This window comes from Typopeltis vanoorti, chromosome 13 (assembly GCF_054136105.1).
Source record: "Typopeltis vanoorti isolate ZY-2024b chromosome 13, IOZ_Tvanoo_1.0, whole genome shotgun sequence".
Classification (NCBI taxonomy): Eukaryota; Metazoa; Arthropoda; class Arachnida; order Uropygi; family Thelyphonidae; genus Typopeltis; species Typopeltis vanoorti.
The window spans coordinates 14,767,970-14,787,985 of NC_143561.1; the positions used below are offsets into that span (position 1 = coordinate 14,767,970).

A 20,016-nucleotide genomic window follows, 5' to 3' on the forward strand; every position below is an offset into this window, starting at 1 on the left:
ATTATGTTATATATACACATATATTATATATTATGTTATATATATATATACACATATATTATGTTATATATATATATATAACATAATATGTGTGTGTATATATATATATATATATAACATAATATATGTGTGTATATATATATATATATAACATAATATATGTGTGTATATATATAACATATATTATGTTATATATATATATACACACATATATTATGTTATATATATATATATATATATACACACACATATATTATATATATATATACATATATAAGCCTCTGTAGCGCAATTGGAAGAATGACTGTACGTTGTGCCCTTGATTGGAAAAGGCCTAAGTTCGATTCTTGTCATGACCGGAGGAATCTTTATATGGACTTTTTCAATTGAAGGTGAATTAGCCGATCTAATACGGAGGTAGCAGGGTTTTTTCTCCAAGAAACTCTGGATTTTCATCCTTCATACAGACAAATCGGCCCTTCAGAACACACGCAATGTACAGACAACAAATACTAGTGACGATAGGCAGCAGATCGTGTTGATATAGGTGATTGGTAGTAGAGGTTCTGTGTGGTGGTGGTGTAATGGAGAGTTGTACAGTAGGTTTCTTCATGCGATGAGTCTTCAGACACCTTGGAGGTGTCACGAATAATAATAAAATAAGTTATATATACATAAATTAGATAGGGCTAAACAGTCTTGCTTACTCCCTATATATGGGAATAAAAAGGCATTAGCTGATATTAAAAGTTTTAATGACTGATACCGATAGATAAAGAGATGACATGATATATTTGAAAAGATACTACTAGTTTAGTTGAATTGATCAAATCTTCAGGTATCAACAATCAAAGAAATATATAAAAAATTACAGAGACTTAAAATTGCATTAACAGAACAAGTACAAAAGACAGTAGCGTGTTTGAAAACAAAATGCGAGCTTGAGTTCCAAATAAACGTAGACTACGCACTGTCACGAGTGCACCAACACTGAACAGAGGCAACGTGTGCATCAGAGAGATTGAAACTTAGGCTGTTATGGAAAGAATCTTGAGAAATTTCTCTAGATTCGACAATCTTTCTCTTGAGCTCATCATAGCACACATGGATGTTAGAAGTTTGAGTCCAGTTTACAATGTGTTGGCAGCCTTCATCTGAGTTAACTGAAAAGAGAATGCAGCTAGAGAGAGAGCGCTGGCTCTAGTCCTGTTGTAGGAGATATCTCTACGGTGTTCTTCCAAATAGAAGGACGGATTTAGCAGTCTGGCCATAGTATGGCTTTCCACAATCACATAAAATCTTGTCACTCCTGGAAACTGAGTTGGAAGATGTTTCTCTTTAGGTTTACTAAGTGTTGAACGAAGTTTTGGGAGAGTAGTAAAAACTGGCAAAAATTCTCAAGAAGTTTAACTTCAGAACTTGCTTTACTACTCTCCCAAAATTTCGTTCAACACTTAGTAAACCTAAAGAGAAACATCTTCCAACTCAGTTTCCAGGAGTGTACAAGATTTTATATGATTGTGGAAAGCCATACTATCGCCAGACTGCTAAATCCATCCTTCTATTTGGGGAAGAACACCGTAGAGATATCTCCTACAACAGGACTAGAACCAGCCACGTTCTCTTTTCAGCTAACTCAGACAAAGGCCGCCAACACATTGTGAACTGGACTCATGCTTCTAACATCCATGTGTGCTATGATGAGCTCGAGAGAAAGATTGTTGAATCTAGAGAAATTTCTCTAGATTCTTCCCATATTAACAACGGCCTAAGTTTCAATCTCTCTGACGCACACGTTGCCTCTGTTCAGTATTGGCGCACTCGTGACAGCGCATAGTATACATTTGGTTGGAACTCAAGCTCTTATTTTGTTTTCAAACACGCTACTGTCTTTTTGTACTTGTTCTGTTATTACAATTTTAATAACAGATAACATGTAATTTTTTTATATATTTCTTTGATTGTGATACCTGAAGATGTTGATCAATTCAACGAAACTAGTAGCATCTTTTCAAATATACCATGCCATCTCTCGGTATCAGTCATTAAAACTTTTTAATATTTCCCGAGTAAAAATTAATTATGATAATATATATATATACAGGGTGTTCGGGATAAATTTGACAGTTTCGTAAGGAAAAAGAAAATCTTCTTTGTATCTATTAAATTTAATGAATTGACAAAAAAACATTACAGGCAGAGTTAATTACAATACTATCAACAAGATTTACTCAAAATAACCACCATTAGCATCGATCACAGCTTCAATTCTGCTTCGGAACCTCGAACAAGCTGATGCTACAGTCTCCCTGGGAAGGGCCGCAAAAACTGTTTTAATTTTATCCATTAACTGGGCTTTTGTATTACTGGAAGTGCGATTGGTGTCTTTTTCAACTGCGCCCCATACAAAATAATCCATGGGGTTAAGGTCTGGGGAGTTTGGAGGCCAAACATTTGGACTGGTGAAGTCGTAGAAATTTTCAGACAACCATTTTTGACTTTTCCCAGAGGTGTGGCAAGGGGCCGAATCCTGCTGCCATACATACGGCCTACCATTGCCTACCCTTGTTATCCAGGGCTTGACTACAGTTAGCAACTCCACGAACAAAGCCCGAATTCCAATGCCAGGGTTCTTCAACACCTGTTCCTGCAGATTTGCGAGGAATTCTGCTGTACGAACGCAATCAGATCGTCTGCTAGGGATCTTTCTTCTTGCTACATCCTCGTAGTCACCATTGCAAGTCTCTAGTTCATGCCTGATTGTTTTTACTGTATTCAGGGAGCATTGGGCAGCAGTCGTAATATCCTTATTTTGATGGCGGGCACGAATCATCATGATACAAGTTATTCTCTTCCATGATTCAGGTGGGTTCCAGCTATCCATCCTTTCTGACATCTTGTATGTGAATGAAGAAGGGTCCAAACTTTTAAATGAAGAGAAGTGTGTGTTAATACATGTAACTTACAGAAAAATATAATTAATTATAAATATGTCAAATTTATCCCGAACACCCTGTATATATAAGCAAGCTGTTAAGACTGTTGGACCATTTTCAGTATGCTTTAGATACTGCTGTATTGTATATATATCCTAGAAGTATCTATGATCCTTTCAATTCATGGTGCTGAACATCACACCATATTGAATAATTTAGTTTATGATTGCTTTTTTTTTTTTTTTTTTTTTTAACATTGAGCCCATACACGAGAGGTTGGTTGATACCACATGGGTAGTAGGTTGGGAAAGGAGGATTTAGATTTGATTTAAAAGACTACATTGTATTCCTTGGGAAACAACAGGAGGAAGATGTTCCACAATACAGCAGTTGCAGGAATGGAGGAAGAGGAAAAGAAACCTGTTCTGTGGGTTTTAAGGTGCACTGTGAAGGGATGTTGAGCAGTAGCTGCATATGTTCCAACGAGCTTAGTACTAAGTAGAGGAATTATCGATGCTATTTCAGATGAACATTTCCCATGGGAATATTTGTAGAATACACATATTGTGGAAACCAAATGTCTGTGTGAAAGTGGGGGGAGTGAGTTGGTAAGAGATGGATCATTAATAAGTCCAATTACTCTCCTGTGTATTGAGTCAAGCATTTTGAGGGAGATTTCAAGGGCCCCAGATGTGAGCAATATTCAATAGCTAGGCAGATTTGTGATTTGCATCAAGTTAACAGCTATTCAGAGATGAAGTAACAACTTGAGTGAAAGAGAAATCTTTTTTTAGAAGCTCAGGATGCAATAGCTGTGATGTGTTTATGCAAGGAGAGGCTTGATGTCAGGATAATTCTAAGAAGAGAAATCTTAAATCTTGAATTTAAGATTTCTCTTCTTAGAATTATACTTAGAATAATACTGGGAGAAAATGCTTATTGTGAGAAATAAGACAAAACCAGGTTTTATTACCATTGAAATTGAGGAGGTTATCTAAACCCCATTACAGGATGGCTTGGAGATCAGAATTGAGGGAGATGGTGGTGGTTGATGTTCTGTAAGTTGACGCGAGTTGTGTAGAGTAAGGTTTATTAAACGAAAGGGAGGAGTGCAATGTGCTGTCATCTGCAAAACTCTGTATTGGGTTGGTCAGCTGAAGCAGGTCATTGATATAAATATTATATCATCATCATGCATATCAAGGATTTAGGCCTAGCATGGCCTATACTGGTCTTAGAAGTCATCGTTGAATCGTTTAAGAGGACATCCTGGTTTTCTTTTTCCTAATGGCTTGTACTTTAAGGCTTGTTTTGGTAATCTTTCTGTTTTCATTCTTTCAACGTGTTTTATCCATTTATGTTTATATTTTTTAATTTTTTCTATTACTGGTTCTTGGTTTAATTCTTTCATAATATCTTTGTTTCTTTTGTGATCAAATAGGGTATACTTTGCAATTTTTCTCATAAACTTCATTATTTCTACTGTTGTTAATCTTTGTCTTTTTGTTTTATTGTCCAGATTTTGCTTCCATACATTAAGACTGGTAGGGCTAATGTATTGTATACTTTTAGTCTGGTTTGGTTTTGAAATAGATTTGGTTTAAATATAGAGTTAATTACACCTGTACACACACACACACACACACACACACACACACACACACAAAGAGCAGGAAGAGGATTGGTGGGAGGACAGAACCTTGTGAAACCCCAACATCAGCTGAATGGAGAGGGTATAAGGAACCATCCTCCATCACAACCAGTACACACAGTATACGTCCAGATAGAATGCTGGCAATCCAACTACAGAAGTCCTGGGACAGACCAAATGATGGTAGTTTGCTTAGTAAGCCTTTGTGCCAGACCCAGTCAAAAGCTTTGGAGATATCAAGTGCAACCACTTGTTTTGCCAAATTTCTCCATGACATTTGTCCAGAGATGGGTGACATATGTGAGCAGATCTCCTATTGATCAGCAGTGATGGAATCCATACTAGAAGTAGTTTATTAGGTGGGTGCCTTCAAGGTAGTGTAGGAGTTGGGAATTGATTTTTTTCCCATTACTTTAAACAGGACTGAGGTGAGCACTTCTTGGGAATGGGTTGAATGTAGGCAAATTTCCAGGCTGTGGGGGTAGATACCAGTGGAATAAGAGTATATATACAGGCAACATAAGATGGGAGTCAGTTCTGGTGCACAAACGTTCAGGACAATTGGAGGAATGCCATCAGGGCCAGGAGACTGTCTAATTTGGATAGTATTTTTCTGATTTCTTTCTGGCAAAAGGATAGGGTATTGTATGTTGCACATCTGGAATGGTTAGGAGGCATTTACCATTGTCAGTTATGCATGCATGCATTGGAAGCAAAGTGTGAAGCCAGGAGACTGACCTTTTCTGTGGGTGATGATGCAATAGAGCCATCTGGGTATGATAGGGTTGGGAAGTGTTGGGCAGAGTTACGACCAATTGCTTTGGTGAGAGACCAAAAGGCTCAGCTGCTGTTTAGACAGGCTGCTAAGTTTCCTACTTTTTGCTCTTTCAAACTGTTTTGGAAGCAGTGATTTTTTTTTTTTTTGTATCTATTTCAGGCTTCAGTATAAACTCTAAAGGAGGATGGAGTTCTTGATTTGAGCCAGTTATGGTATGTTTGGTTTTTCATTTGTACAGCTTTGGAACATCTTTTGGAGAACCAGGGTTTAGTTAGGGAATGGCAGTTCAGAGTAATGTGAGGAATGTATGTTTCCATGCCAGTGAGGATTACTTTGGTGCATATGTTTGAGATGGAAGGATGGAAGCAATAGTCCAACCATGGGAATGAGACATAAAAGTTGTGGAGGCTGTCCCACTTGGCACTATTATAATGCCAAACTACTCTCGTAGTTTGGCATTACAATTGATTCCTTTCACTGTGTAAGCATTGTTGCATGGGAGAGGAGATGAGCACTAGACTGTGGTCAGAATTACTTTGTGTGTGTGTGGGGGGGGCTCTACATTCACTCTGTGTATGGAAGGGTTTGGTGAAGAAACCTAGGGAGTTTGGGGGAGTGGTTTGGATTATCCTGTAATATTCTGGTTGGCATCTGAACAAGTTTAAAGTCATTAGTGATGGGAAATGTTTCAGTATTTCTATCTGCAAGATCTGTACAACTGGAGGAAAGACGGTGTTGTTGACATTAAAATCTCCTAGGAGGATGATTTCACTGTTGGGAAAGTGGGACTAAAGAAAATCAACTTTTAAGGAGAGGGTAAAGAGCTCAGAGCAGATGATTGCATTAGGGGAATGATAGAGACAGCAGATGAATTTAACCGAGTGGGAAAGGGATATTTTCAACCAAAGAAGGTCAAAGTTGGGCAATTCTATATTGGGTGCTCTCTGACAAAGTATGTCAGAGCAGATGTATGTGTAGATGCCACCCTTGGGTTGAATAGTTTGCTGGGGAGGAGGTGAGATTTGCATTTCTGCCAGGAAGAGTAGGTGGAGTTTGGTAGACTGAAGATGGTAGTGGACACTATTAAGGTTGGAGTTTAGTACACGGATGTTGAAGTGGATATGCAAGGTTTTGTGAGGCATATATTAGACTGCAAGGGTTTTGCACATTTCCTATACAGTGCCTAGTATCATGTTGAATTTTTTTTTTTTTTTTTTTTTGCATGTCCCAATCATAAAAGGTTGTAAATCTATCATACATTAATAGTACAACAAACTGCCTAAAGTCAGATCGAACATTTAAGGTCCCCAATCAGCAGAGTAGTACCTTTCATTAATGAGGGAGAGTGGGGTCTCACAATGGGAAAAGAAAATCATCTACCATCTGAAGACATTCACAAAACACCCATGCCAGAACAGGATTCACTTATAACTTGTTAGATGGACTCCAGAGATGCTATCTACTCAAATAACCCAGACATTTCTTGGAATATTCTTGTTTTTAATGGCTTGGAACAGATGTACCATTGTTGACGAAAAAAATTGATGAGTTTAATGGATGATGAAGTGAATCCAATAGTTTGATCACTGTGTGTATGTGAGAGAGAGAGAGAGAGAAAATACTTATAAGTTAGCAAGAAGAGAAACAGATTAAATGCAGTAAAAAAATAAATTTTTAATTGAATTTGAAACCAATACACAATTGCTTTTTAAAAATTCATGAAATAAGAACACAAAACCATCTTTAAACAGAGGCATGTTTAAGGGTTGTCTGCTCAGAGAATTTCATTGACTGGACATGAATCTCTGTGCTCATCACGTCATTGCTGCAGTGTTGTGCTGGATACAGATGTATCTCACTGAGAGAGCTGCCATGCTTGTCTGGTTCATGCCTATTTTTAATATAAATGTACTTCAAGTAAGACCTGCATCTTTGGCTAAAAAATAAAAATGCGATGATGGATTTTGTAGAAGCTGACCCGGATTTCCATCTTCAATGACTTGACCACCAGACAAAACAATTACCCTAAAAAAATATATAAGATTATTTGTTTTTTTTATTTATGAAAAAAAAAAGCAATCAGTTATTGAAAATATTGAAAAGACATGCATATTCATTTTTTTTTTTTTTAATATATGCAGTATGAATATTCATTTGTTCTCATCAAGAGGGGGGGGGGCATCAGATAACACAAAGTCCATCATACAACTCAAGACCATTTACCAACCTGCACATTCACAACCCTATCAGGCAATTAATTCCATGGTTCAACCACCCTCTGTGTAAAAAAAGTCGCTTCTCACCCTCCTATTCACCACTACTTTTTGTTGCAATTTCCCTTTGGCCTCTTTTCTTTGCTTCTTTCTTTCCTTCCTTCGCTCCTCCAGTTCTATTGCATGAAAAATCTTTCCATTTAATCCTGTAAGTTCATCTCAACAATTTAAATGTATCAATTATATCACCTCTTTGTCTATCTACCAAACTAGTTTGCATGTATGCAGTTATCTTCAAAATTATAATTGTAGAGGCCTGATATTTATATTATCCACCTCTGTACCAACTTTAATTTATCCTCTTAAAATCCCAGTGACCAGATCTAAGCACAATAATCTGTGGCTTGATCAAGGCTTTATACAATGGAATCTACTCCCCCCCCCCCCCCCCATACTGGGCAAAGTCTTGAGTATCACAACAATTTGGTGGATGGTCTTCATCTTTGCAACATGACCTCTAAACTTCACTTTTTTTTTTTATTTTTTTATCATCAACTATCACACTAAGATTACATGCCTCTTTTACTTCAAGTATAAGATCCACCAATAGAGTATGCAGCCTCACATTGATGAATCCCAAATTTCAAGACCTTACCATTTAGTTGCATTAAATTGATATCCCCATTAATTTTTCCCATCTATCCAGCTTATTTAAAAATCCTCCTGAAAGTTATCATGTCGACATTATTACTAATAACTGTTCCATGCTTCCATTATCAAATAACTGAATATCTCCTTGCAATTCAGTGACAACATCTTTGATATGAAAGGTTAAAAAGCAAAGGTCCCAGTACTGGTCACTGTGGAATCTCACTCGTGACCTTCCTTTTCCTTGATAATGCTCTCCACCAACTCTGATATTCAACAGCCAATTTCCAGTCGGATTCACTAACTTTATATCTAATTTCATATATTGCAATAAATATAAACTTATCACAGGGTACCATATCAACTGCCTTCGCAAAATTCAAAAGAATGGCAGTTTATGCCTTTTCCTCATCAACTGCTTGTCACTATTATAAAAGGAAAGCAAATTACTGAAACAAGAGTGTACTTTACCAAATCGATTCTGACCTTCACAGATATTACCCTCATCTGCTCTTGTACACAGTCCAACTAATTTCTCCAAAATCTTAACAAACACAGAAGAAATATGAACTGGTTCGATGCCTGTCTTCTACCATCACTTTTGTGCAATGGCACTATCTTATCCTCCTTCACTAGGCACTTCACAATAGCTTAGTTTCATTGAACAGCCAGGTAGCATACACTCTTAAAACATGGTGAAATCCCATTCAGTGCCATTGCCTTACTGACTTTCAGAGTGCTTAGAAGTGCATTCTCCTCATGCATTTCTAAACCTTCAACTCTCCCCATTCCTCCAGGAATAAAACCAGATTAAACAGCTCCACTATGTCCTCTATTGGTCACTTAACCCTATTTTCATCTAACAGGGTCATTTGTCCACAATAATTTCTCCTCCTATTGACTACATAAAAATTCTTTAGGATTTTACTTTGGCTGTAGTGCTAATCTCTTCTTGTATTATTCCATTTTTTCTTCCTTACTATACTAGTCACTTTCCTGTAGTGAGTCTTATATTCCTCATGCATCTGCTCTCCACCGCTCTTCGCTCTTTATACTTTTCCATAATCTCTTTCATCTGCAATTCCTGTTTTATTTCATTAGTCATCCAGTTTAAATCAAATTTCTTTTCCCTAGCCACACGCACTGCTGATACCTCTCTCCCTTGCAATTATTCAAGGAAATTCTACATAAATTCCTTTCTCCTCGATACTTTTCTATGTCTATTCTGCCTCCAAGTCGAGAGTGCATGGTCACTCTCACCAATGGGAGGGAAGACTGACACCTCAGTTAATTGAACAATAAAGACTAATGTTCATCACTTATATGTCCTTCCTGTTTTTAACTGGAGCTGACCAAGTTAACAAATAAAATTTTCAGGTTCTTCTCGATTTTTTTTATTTTTATGGTACAGGATGCACATGGTCTATTATGAAGATTTCAGGTAAGTGACATAAGTTAAGCTAATGTAACATTTAAAATTTTAATTCTAGATTTTTATAATTTCATGCTCTAGTTCTTTCTTATGTCTTCTATTATTATCTGCATTCTACTTTTCATGTTGTCATTTTGTGGCTGTATGTATGGTTCCTGTGAATCCTCTGTGTCAACGTATGATTTCTCGCCATTTCTTTCACGTTTCCTGCCATTTCTTTTTTCCCTTTCTAGTGATTTCCTTTATGATTTTTGATTTCTTTTGTGTTATTTCTCGTAATCATTTCTTTGATTTCTAGCAATTTATTTTGTGTTATCTCCTATAATGATTTCTTTTATTTCTCACAATTTCTGTTCTATTTCTGGTAATTTCCGTCATGTTAACTGATTTTTATTTGTCATGTTTTTTTCCTTCTTCCAATTTTAGTGTTTTTTTCCCATGATTTATTTTATTTCTTGCCAATTCTTTTGCTCTACTTCCAGCAATTTCCTATGTTTTGTTTCCTTGCGATTTTTTTTGACTTTTTTTTTTTTTTTATCTTATTTCTTTTGTTTCATATTTTTACCCCAAATTCACTGTAGTCAACCTTGCATTATAATTAATTATATCTCTGGTCTCAAGGGATTCACACTATAGAGACCATCTACTGTATATGATGAGCGAGAGAGAGAAAAAAAAAAGGGGTTTGCTGTATGGGTATTCCATGATAAGAGGTATACTTTCTGTGATGAAATTGTGTTTTTCAAGTATGAAGGATGTTGGCAATGCATTTAGAATTCAATGAGAGAAAGTGCTGATTTTTTGGCAGGTATGAAAGATTTGAAAGGTGACAAGTATGAAATGAAAAGATATGAAATGATTAATGCAAAAAAATAAAAATTAGAGCAAAAGAACTCGTTATGCATAAGACAGACTTCTGGGTTCTTTGGGGATGTGGAAGTGCTGGCGAAGATTAAGAGGCAATAATACAATAGAAAAATGTTAGTAAATGAGTTTTGTAGATTAGATATTGAAGAAATGGTCCAATACATAACAAGAGAGAGAGAGAGAGAGAGAGAGAGAGAGAACAAGAGGTTACTGTTCAAAGTTGTGAAGTAACAAGGGAATGAGGACTAAATTTTTTTTTTTTTTTTTTGCTTGGAAAGTGGTGAAGAAGTTAGGAGAAAGAGATAATGTATATTATTTAGAGGACAAGTAAAATATAGGGACAACACATTTCTAAAATTGTGAAGACAACTAAATGAATTATTATCATTACGGGTATCTCCATGGAGTCAGTAGACTCATTGCGGGAGACCCAAACTATCATATCTCTTCTTGAATTCATTTACAGACTAAGAGCTCGCAACTCAGTCAGACAATGCATTCCACTCATTCACCACCCTCCAGGTGAAAAATCTAGTTCTCACACCCTTGTTGACCACACTTTTCTCTAATTTCTAGGGATTACCTCTTGTTTTTCCATCACCATCACACAACTGAAATATTTCCCCTGCATCACTCTTATAAAAACCTTTTAGTAATTTAAATGTTTTTATCATATCCCCTCTTTTCTGCCTATCATCCAACCTCTGCAATCCACAAGCTCTCAATCTATCAATGTAGGGAGCATTTTTTACATCACTCACCAACTTAGTCACTCTCCTCTGAACCCTCTCCACAACCTCCTCATCTCCAAGGAATCCAGATGACCAGACTTGAGCACAGTAATCCAAATGTGGAAGTATCAACACCTTATAGAGGGGGAATAATAACCTCTACCTTTGGATGTTAGTGTGTTCTTCAATAACCAAGTAATCCTATGTGCAATCTTGGACACTTTAGCAATGTGTCCTCTGAACTTCATCTCCCTATCCACCAACACCCAAGTCCCTAGCCTCATTCTGGCAATAATGCTGAGGACAGCAACTTAAAGTAGTAAGGAGATTCTGGTTCGATTGTATAAAGACCTTGACTAGACCACATATGGATTACTGCACAGATTTGGTCACCTGGTTTTCAAAAGAGATTATGGAAAGAGTCCAGAGACAATCGAATAAGGTGGTCTCTGGAATGCCAAGTATGAAGAACGGTTTAGAAGATGCAATTTACTGAGTCTAATGGATAGGAGGAGGAGGGGATGATATAATAGAGACATATCAGTTGGTAAGGGGTTCTCATCAAATTAAGAGGTTAGTCACAGAATGCTGGAAGGGAAATGAGAATAAGAGGTCATCTATGAAAGCTGTACTGTATCAGGAGGGTGTGAGCAAAGGAGCAAGTTTTTTTTTTTAATGGAAAGTGGGCAATGACTGGAAAGCATTGCATGAGAGTATATGATGTCAACAGAGAATGGGAATGCATTTAAGGCACAGCATGATGAGCTGTGTGTGTGTGTGTGTGAGATAGGGTAAGCTCCTATGATGAGTCTGGCTCTATGGAGGTTCCTCTGTAATAATAATCTACTTGATAAACAGGTTATGTTAATAACCTATTTATCAAGTGCGGTTAGTCTAGTGGCTTTGCGCTTCGCAACCATATGTCTGGGGAAGGAGTGTCCCAGGTTCGATTCCCGTCGAAGACATGAGGAACTTGAGGATCTTCCTCAGGCATAGCCAAGTTAGCCGGTCTTGGGCACGGGCAGTAGGTTTTTCCCCCGCCAGTTTATCTGGAGTTTTTCATCCCGCAAGCAAGCAAACCGGCCCCATGAACATACGCCTCTACAACAAAAATATACCCCCCCCCCCCAGCAACAGGTTGATTGGGAGTGGTACTAACAAGAAGTCGCATCTAAGTAACACACGGACCCTGCATAGGAAGCGGGAAAAATGCATAGTGAAAGAAGAAGATAAACAGGTTATGTTAATAATTACACAACCACTAATTACACAGTAGTTAACAATAGATGCATGAATCATTATGTAAAAAAATTGTTCTTGCAGAAACATAACTAGATACATCCATTAATTTACTGTCTCACAGTCTTACCTATCATAATCTAAAATTGTATGTAACCGATGAGCAATTGTGATAATAGTGCAATGAGAGAACTCTTCTTTAATAGTAGTTTGAATTAGATGATCTGTGTCCAAGTCTACTGAAGCTGTTGCTTCATCCAGAATCAGTATCCGAGTTTTGCGCAATAATGCTCTAGCTAAGCATACTAACTGTTTCTGTCCAGCACTAATTGGAAAAAAAGAAAAAAAAGATGCAATAAAAATTATAATAATTAAAAAATTACATATGCTGATTTTTAAAGTTCTTATCCAGTACTTTTGAATGGTATCATATTCATAAAATAAATATAGTTTCTAATGAGGTAAGCAAACAAAGCTGTAAGAAACATGTGAATTTTTCTATTTGCAATAAAAATAATTCTTAAGCAACACAACTACACATTGTTTGTGGTTTATCCTAGGATAACAAACTTTTCAGACCACCCTCGTCTATGCAACTTCATTACATATACGAGGGTGGTCTAAAAAGTTCGGCCTAACGATGAAAAAACGAATTTATAATTTAAAATTTTTTTATATTTCAACATAATCTCCCTTAAGACTAATACAGTTATTCCAGTGATGCTCCAATGCCGTTATCCAGTCTCTGTAGTAATTCTCAATAAGATCTGCAAAATACCCTTCTACAGTTGCAATCACCTCTTGATTCGAAGAAAAACACTGATCAGCGAGGAAGAGTTTTAGTTTTGGGGAGAGATAGAAGTCAGAGGGAGCCAAATATGGGGAATAGGGTGGATGTTCCAACAATTCATAGTGCAGATCCCTTAATTTTCCCATTGCTAAAACACCTTTGTGGGCAGGTGCATTGTCCTGATGAAAGATGATTTTTTTTTCTTCTGCAAACCAGCTCTTTTCTCATGAATTTTTTTCATCTAGTCTGGTTAAAATATCGGAATAATATTCCCTAGTTATTGTTTTATCCTTTTCAAGATAATTAATAAACAAAATTCCTTTAGTTTTCCAAAACATCGATGCCATGACCTTTCCTGCTGATGGAACTGACTGTCTTCTTTGGCACTGAATAATTGGCTTCTCTCTGCTTTTTTGACTGCTGTTTTGGATTCTGGTGTGTAATGGTGAATCCAAGTCTCATCCATAGTAATAAAATCAATGCAGAAAATCACTTTTATTCTTGTTAAGAGATTTTCATGCGGGTGCATTTTTGATCTTACACACAGATTTTTCATTTGCAATTCTTCATGCAAAATATATCCTACACATTCTTTTGAAATGCCTATGGTCTCAGCAATTTCACGCATTTTGACTAACCGGTCATCCAATACCATATCATGCACTTGATCAATGATTTCTATGTTGTTACACTTTTTGGACGACCTTTACGTGGATCATCTTCAAGGCTGGTATGGCCACATTTAAACTTGGCAGCCCATTTCTTAATTGTCAAAAACAAAGAAGAAGAGTGCCCATAAAATTTAATGAACTTCAAATGAATTTCTTTTGGCATTAAACCTTCTTTTACAAAGAATTTTATAACCACACGATACTCAATTTTATCCATTTCAAGGGATACAGACACTTTTGCTTCAGACAGCTGTATAAAACAAACTACTTGATAGAATGACTTGCAATTTCACGCGGATGCTTATGACAAATATACCAACTTAGAAAAACAAAAATCGTGCCAATAGTGTTGCCATCGATTGCTGAGGCCGAGAACTTTTCAGACTACCCTCGCAAATAGCCATTTATATAAAAAAAAAAATAAATTTACAAACATTCACATATAGAAGGAATACTGTTGATTCCATTAATCAAAGTAGACTCCCTGCTGTATAAAACACTACCATAATGAAGTAAACAATATTATACTCGCAAAAAAAATGTGTGCATCATCAACAGTATAAAAAAACCATATTTGAGGGTCAAGCTGTCATACAAAATGGTCATCAAAACCATGCTTTAAATTGGGTTTCCAAATTTGAAGCATGGTTTTGATGACCTCTCAAACAATGCATTTCTCTCACTAACTATGCAAAACCTGCAACTCACTCCATTTTCACATTCTCTTTATTATACTTCATGGGATGGTCAAGACTCCTTCCTGATAGTAAATTTAGTTTAATCCTTTATCCAAGTGTAAGCAAACAAAGTTTGCACCTGAAAATTTCTTCAGGACTGAGGTAGGGTGTACAAAACCAGGCAACTCTGAGCAAAGGTGGACCAAGCTCTCATCACTCCTTGTCTCAGTATCTCCCATAATACAAAGCACATCTCCTTGCGGACATGTATACTGCTATGCATTAAGGGAAGGGCCACTATCCAGACCGGTTTTGACCTTCATTGAGGTCTCGTCAGTGGGAGGCAGACCCAATATCTACGAAAAATCTCTAACATGAATTGGATATAACTTTTTACCAACTTATGTCTCCATTATGCCTCCTATCGAACAGGCTTTGGCACAATAGTATCTCTCAATTTATCTTCCAACTAAGACAAGACCCAACTGACACCACTTTAGTTACTCATCTCTGAATCCTTTCTAAAGTATCTTTATCTCCTCAAAACCCAGTTGACCAAATATGTACACAGTTCATGCAGCCTGATTATGCCCTTGATCAGACAAAATACACCAAAACGTTATTTAACTGCTTTACTTTTACATATCAATATCCTCCTGATCACTGCCATAATCTGTTTGTGGTGTCCTCAATCTAGTAACATTGGTCTCTAAACTTCATCCGTCTACTAAACCTATCTGATAATTGGTGGAAACATGAGTGATATCACCCAACTGTCAACTTTATATATCTCACTAACTGTTCAACTTTATTCCCTCCTTGCTTTCCAAATTTCCATTCATGTGTTTACACAAATAATGTATTAAAATCCTCATGCCCAGTTAGAATATCAAATTTTCACCTTTCAGCTCTCCCCAAGTTTCATCCATAGTTAAATCTCTCCGAATATTCTTAATGTACAAGTTAAAAAATAGTGATAAACCAGACTCTGACACTACTAGTGGAGCTCTTCTAAAATACTGTTTTCCCATATAAAATCTGCTTGTATATACAAATCACTCTCTAATCAAGACAGCTGCTCTCCCTATTCTCAAACTTACAAATCTGTATAGTGAAGTGATAAAAATGGCAACCTTTTAACCGTATACTTTTTTCCCCTTCTTGTTATATATATATTTTTTTTTGGCATAAAAATTTCTTTACCGCTTATTATATTAAATCAACAGAAGTTGCATACAATTATCACAAAACAAGCTAATCTTAGAACATGCAATTTAAGATAAAATATGTGATGGTTTCACTAGTTCTTCAAGTGGAGAAAGAACTGAGAGGTAGGATAATATAACAGCACATTAAATAGAATGTATATGAAGAGCATAAGGGCTTTGAAAGAAATGTCGTTCCAACCTCAGCTCAAATACTGAGTTACCTGGCATATTTTACAGGCATTATTATTAGCACCAGACTGTCTTAAATTCATTCATTATTTCTACACTCACACTCTTAGGCACAGCATTTCACTCTACATAAACCTATTCCTCATGTCCTTAATGCAGTTTCTAGGGGATGACCTCTTGTTCTACCCATGTCTCGTTTCCATTATACGAGAAGTCCCTTACCAATTATATGTCTTAATCATATCCCCCACCACCTTCCTATTCACAAGACTGCAATTTCACTGCCACAATCTGTCCTCATACTCCATGTTTCATAGAGCAGAAATCGCCGTAGTCAATCTTCTATGGATCCTTTCCAGTATTATCATCATCCCTATGAAAACCAGGTGACTAGATCTACCTACAATAGATTATTGTAGGTATTTGATGTGATGATTTTACATCAGCAATGCAACTCTTCAGATTATGCCCACAACCACTACCTGAACTCTCATCTCCTCCATTTCCTTCAAAATTTCCCACCAATCAATTTTGTAGTTGGCATCCCAGCCTTGCCTATCAAATTTCAAGATTTGAATTTTGCTGCATTGAACTAGTTCAATGCATCTGCTTGACTTAATTGTTCTTCCCAAGTTTGCATCATCTGAAAGAAGCTATACATCTCCATCCAGTTAAAGCCATCCCATATCATTAATATACCTTATGGTACAATACTTATTATTATTATGCGACACCTCCAGGGAGTCCAAAGACTCATCGAGGGAGAGTGTACCAACAACATCGAATGATTTATTTAAAGCAAGTTTGAGCACGGTTAGGAGTTGGAAGGGATTCCAACTACTAACCGTGCTCAAACTTGCTTAACTTGTTGTGTGAGCCATTAGTAGCAGAGGCCCTACCAACTCATCAATTTTCATGTCATCTTTATCATAGCAAAAGGAATCATTAAAATTGAAGAAAGGATATTCTAGATGTCTAGAGTAATTATTCTGAAAAACTGTTAAAACAAGTAGTGATAGAATAGTAGTAGAAAATATTAAAAATGCAAACAAGAGTACATATCAATACTTGAGGTAGAAAAAGTTATTATCCTGAAATATGGAAAAGTAGCTGGAATAGATGATATTTCACCAGAAATGCTCAAATATGGAGGTATAAAAATTTTCCAGCAGCTACAATGCATAATTCAGAGAGCCCAGTCAGAAGGTTAAATTCCAGATGATTATAAAAAAGAGGAATAAAGCTGAAGGCAAGAATTACAGAAGTATTTCTCTACTTAAGTATTCCAGGTAAGATTTATGTAATCATACTAAGGAGGCCAAGAAAAACTATGGGACAGTACTTGAAGAACAAACTGGGTTCAGGCCAAATAAAAATTGTCAAGACCAGATTTTTGCTTTATGACAAATAATTGAGAAAACATGGGAATATAACAATCTGTACTAAGTTCTGTAGATCTGCAAAATGTTTTGATTGATTGATTTGTGGTTTTATGGCACAAGGACAACAGAGATCATACTGCACCAGGACACAGGTTACAGCGGTACACAGGGTATGAATAAATAAATAGAGTTATAGGGAGTTAAAATTAGTGAATAAGGTAAAATGTATGTATAAAGTATGAAGTATCTGCATATTAAAAGTATTAAATAAACAGTTATCTATGCCAGGTATTAAAAAATAGTTGTATATACAGGGTATTAATAAATAAATGAGGAAGTAAAATGTATGTATGGGGTTTAGTATCTTAGTGTGGTATCTACATATAAACAAATTTATAATCAAATGTGGTTGAATAAATTAATTCTTTGTAAAAATTTAAATATTATGCAGTTTGTCCAAGTCTGATAACATCTGGCTGTATACAGGGCTTGGACAGACAAGTAAAAATGTCATTCCTCTCTCGTGTGAAGTGCTGTCACTCCACCAGAATATGACTAATAGTGAGACAGTTGTTGCATTTCTCAAACATAGGTGGGTCCAGCAGCCCTCAGAAAATAAGAATGTGTAAGATGATGACTGACCTATGCAGAGCCTAGCAAGAACCTCCTCTCTTCTGTTTCTATGTTGACTAGACTGCCAATGCTTAATTTAAGGCTTAATCTCATGAAATTTGTTGGTCAGTGCTTCCTGCCAAGAGTATCGCCATTGGGCAATTAACTTTGATTTTATAAACTGTTTGGAGTCAGTATATCAAACAGTATATCAAAAAAAAAGGAATGAGTTGATCTAGCAGCTGTAATGTCATTTCCCTTAATTCTAATGTGGCTGGGAATCCAGCAGAATTGAACATCAAAATTAATGGTCTTCATTTTTGTACAAAATGTTGTTACACCTCACCAAGCACTGAATGAGGATTATACACAGGAGAGGAATAGACTATGAAGAACTCACGCCTATATAAATTACACACTTTTGGTAGGGGTTTTCTCTTATAATGCACAAGTGCAAGCTGAATGGCATGCAACTCTGCTGCATAAATTACTGCAGTTGAGTGGGATCTGGTCAGACATAGTAATGCTGGAAACATAGCAGCACAGCCAACAGACATCTCTGATCGTGAACCACCAGTATAAATGGACAAGAAATCAGAGTTTACAACTCTGTGTGCATTAAATAATTGAAAATAGACAGATGACAGTGTATGAGACTTCTGTAGATGACAAACTGATGTTGCAGGATGGGATGCAATCCTACCATAGATGAATACTGTTTTGTTTGGTAATGTTGTTAACATTCATGGCAATAGCTTCCACTGCCACTTTAGCACACATTTGATTCAACATAATGACTTTGAATGGGGTGATGTGTGAAAGCACCAGTAGCTATTTGGATACTCTAATGATGAATAGGGTCCAACCACTGGAGCAGTGCTCCACTTGCAGAACTGTAAATTTTGGATCCATAATCAAGCTTTGATTATGAATTATGAATTAAGCTTTGACAAGTGCACAGTAAATGTGTAGCAAGAACATCCATCAGCATCCCACTCTGTAGAGGATAGAGTGCAGAGGATATCAATGCTTTTTAGACTTTTCCCAAACATGACGTGTGTGTGTAAAATGTTAGCTTTCTGTCAAATATGAGTCTATCTCATTCTTAAATCAGGATTGGGATGAAAAGTGCATTTCCAGCAGAAGTGTACGCAAACAGTTTTTCTGCAGAAAACCTGAACCCATGACAAAGAGCCCATGAAGAGACATGATTGATGCCTTGTGGAAGTTGTCTTCCAGTGACCCTCATGTTGCAGGAGTGACGGTAAATTGTGAAGTTATCAATATAAAGGCAAATGCCTACTGTGGGAGGAAACTATTCAGTAATTGAGTTCACTTAAGTAGCTAAGAGGGTCACGCTTAAGAACCCTGAGGCACTCCCTCTTGATATGGCCAAGATTACTTGCTTCCCACTCAGACTTGAAAGACAATTGGATAGAAAGTTTAATGAAAACAGGAAGGTGACCTTTCAGACGAAGATTAAACAAGTCTCTTAATATGTGCCATATCTTCAGAGTGTCATATGCTTTTTTTCATGTCAAAGAACACTGAAACCATGTTCTCGTTTCAGGAAAGCATCTATGTTTCTAAATGGTCCATTCCTGAGATGGATACTTGCCTGGTCTAGGAAAGCAATGAAATGGACTCATGCCAAGAGCTTGGGAACTCTTCCTCTGTAAATATTCTATTGTATAGTAAGAGATCTAAAAAAGATGATGGGATGCATTTTATCATCTCACAATGGATGTAATCAGTGCCTACTATGCTAGGTGAGACAGGACAAGTATTCTTTTTAGCTCAGCTGCTGTTTCTCTTGTTGGTCTTTCAAAAAAAATCAAAGGATAGGAAACTGTTGCTGAGATCCTGGCAAAGTTTTCTCCCAATGTGTCTGCAATGGCTTTGGGATCAGCAAAAATATATCCATCATGTTCCAAGGTAGACAAATAATGTGTTTCGTATCTACCTTTTATCTTCTTTTTTCCACAATTTTTA

General features: G+C 36.6%; 1 protein-coding gene across 3 annotated transcripts in view; it reads right to left on the bottom strand.

The window, feature by feature from the left end:
* Positions 1 to 7,019: 7,019 nt before the first annotated feature.
* LOC150099945 (ATP-binding cassette sub-family C member 1-like) overlaps positions 7,020 to 20,016 on the bottom strand; it is a 317,694-nt gene continuing 304,697 nt past the window's right edge. For all 3 annotated transcript variants that reach the window (XM_090403116.1, XM_090403115.1, XM_090403114.1), the window contains exons 30-31: positions 12,626 to 12,820; positions 7,020 to 7,390 (exon numbers count right to left, since the gene is read on the bottom strand). In XM_090403116.1, the coding sequence (XP_090259242.1) occupies positions 7,279 to 7,390; positions 12,626 to 12,820 (307 nt within the window). In that variant the 3' untranslated portion in view covers positions 7,020 to 7,278. The remainder of the gene's footprint in view (positions 7,391 to 12,625; positions 12,821 to 20,016) is intronic.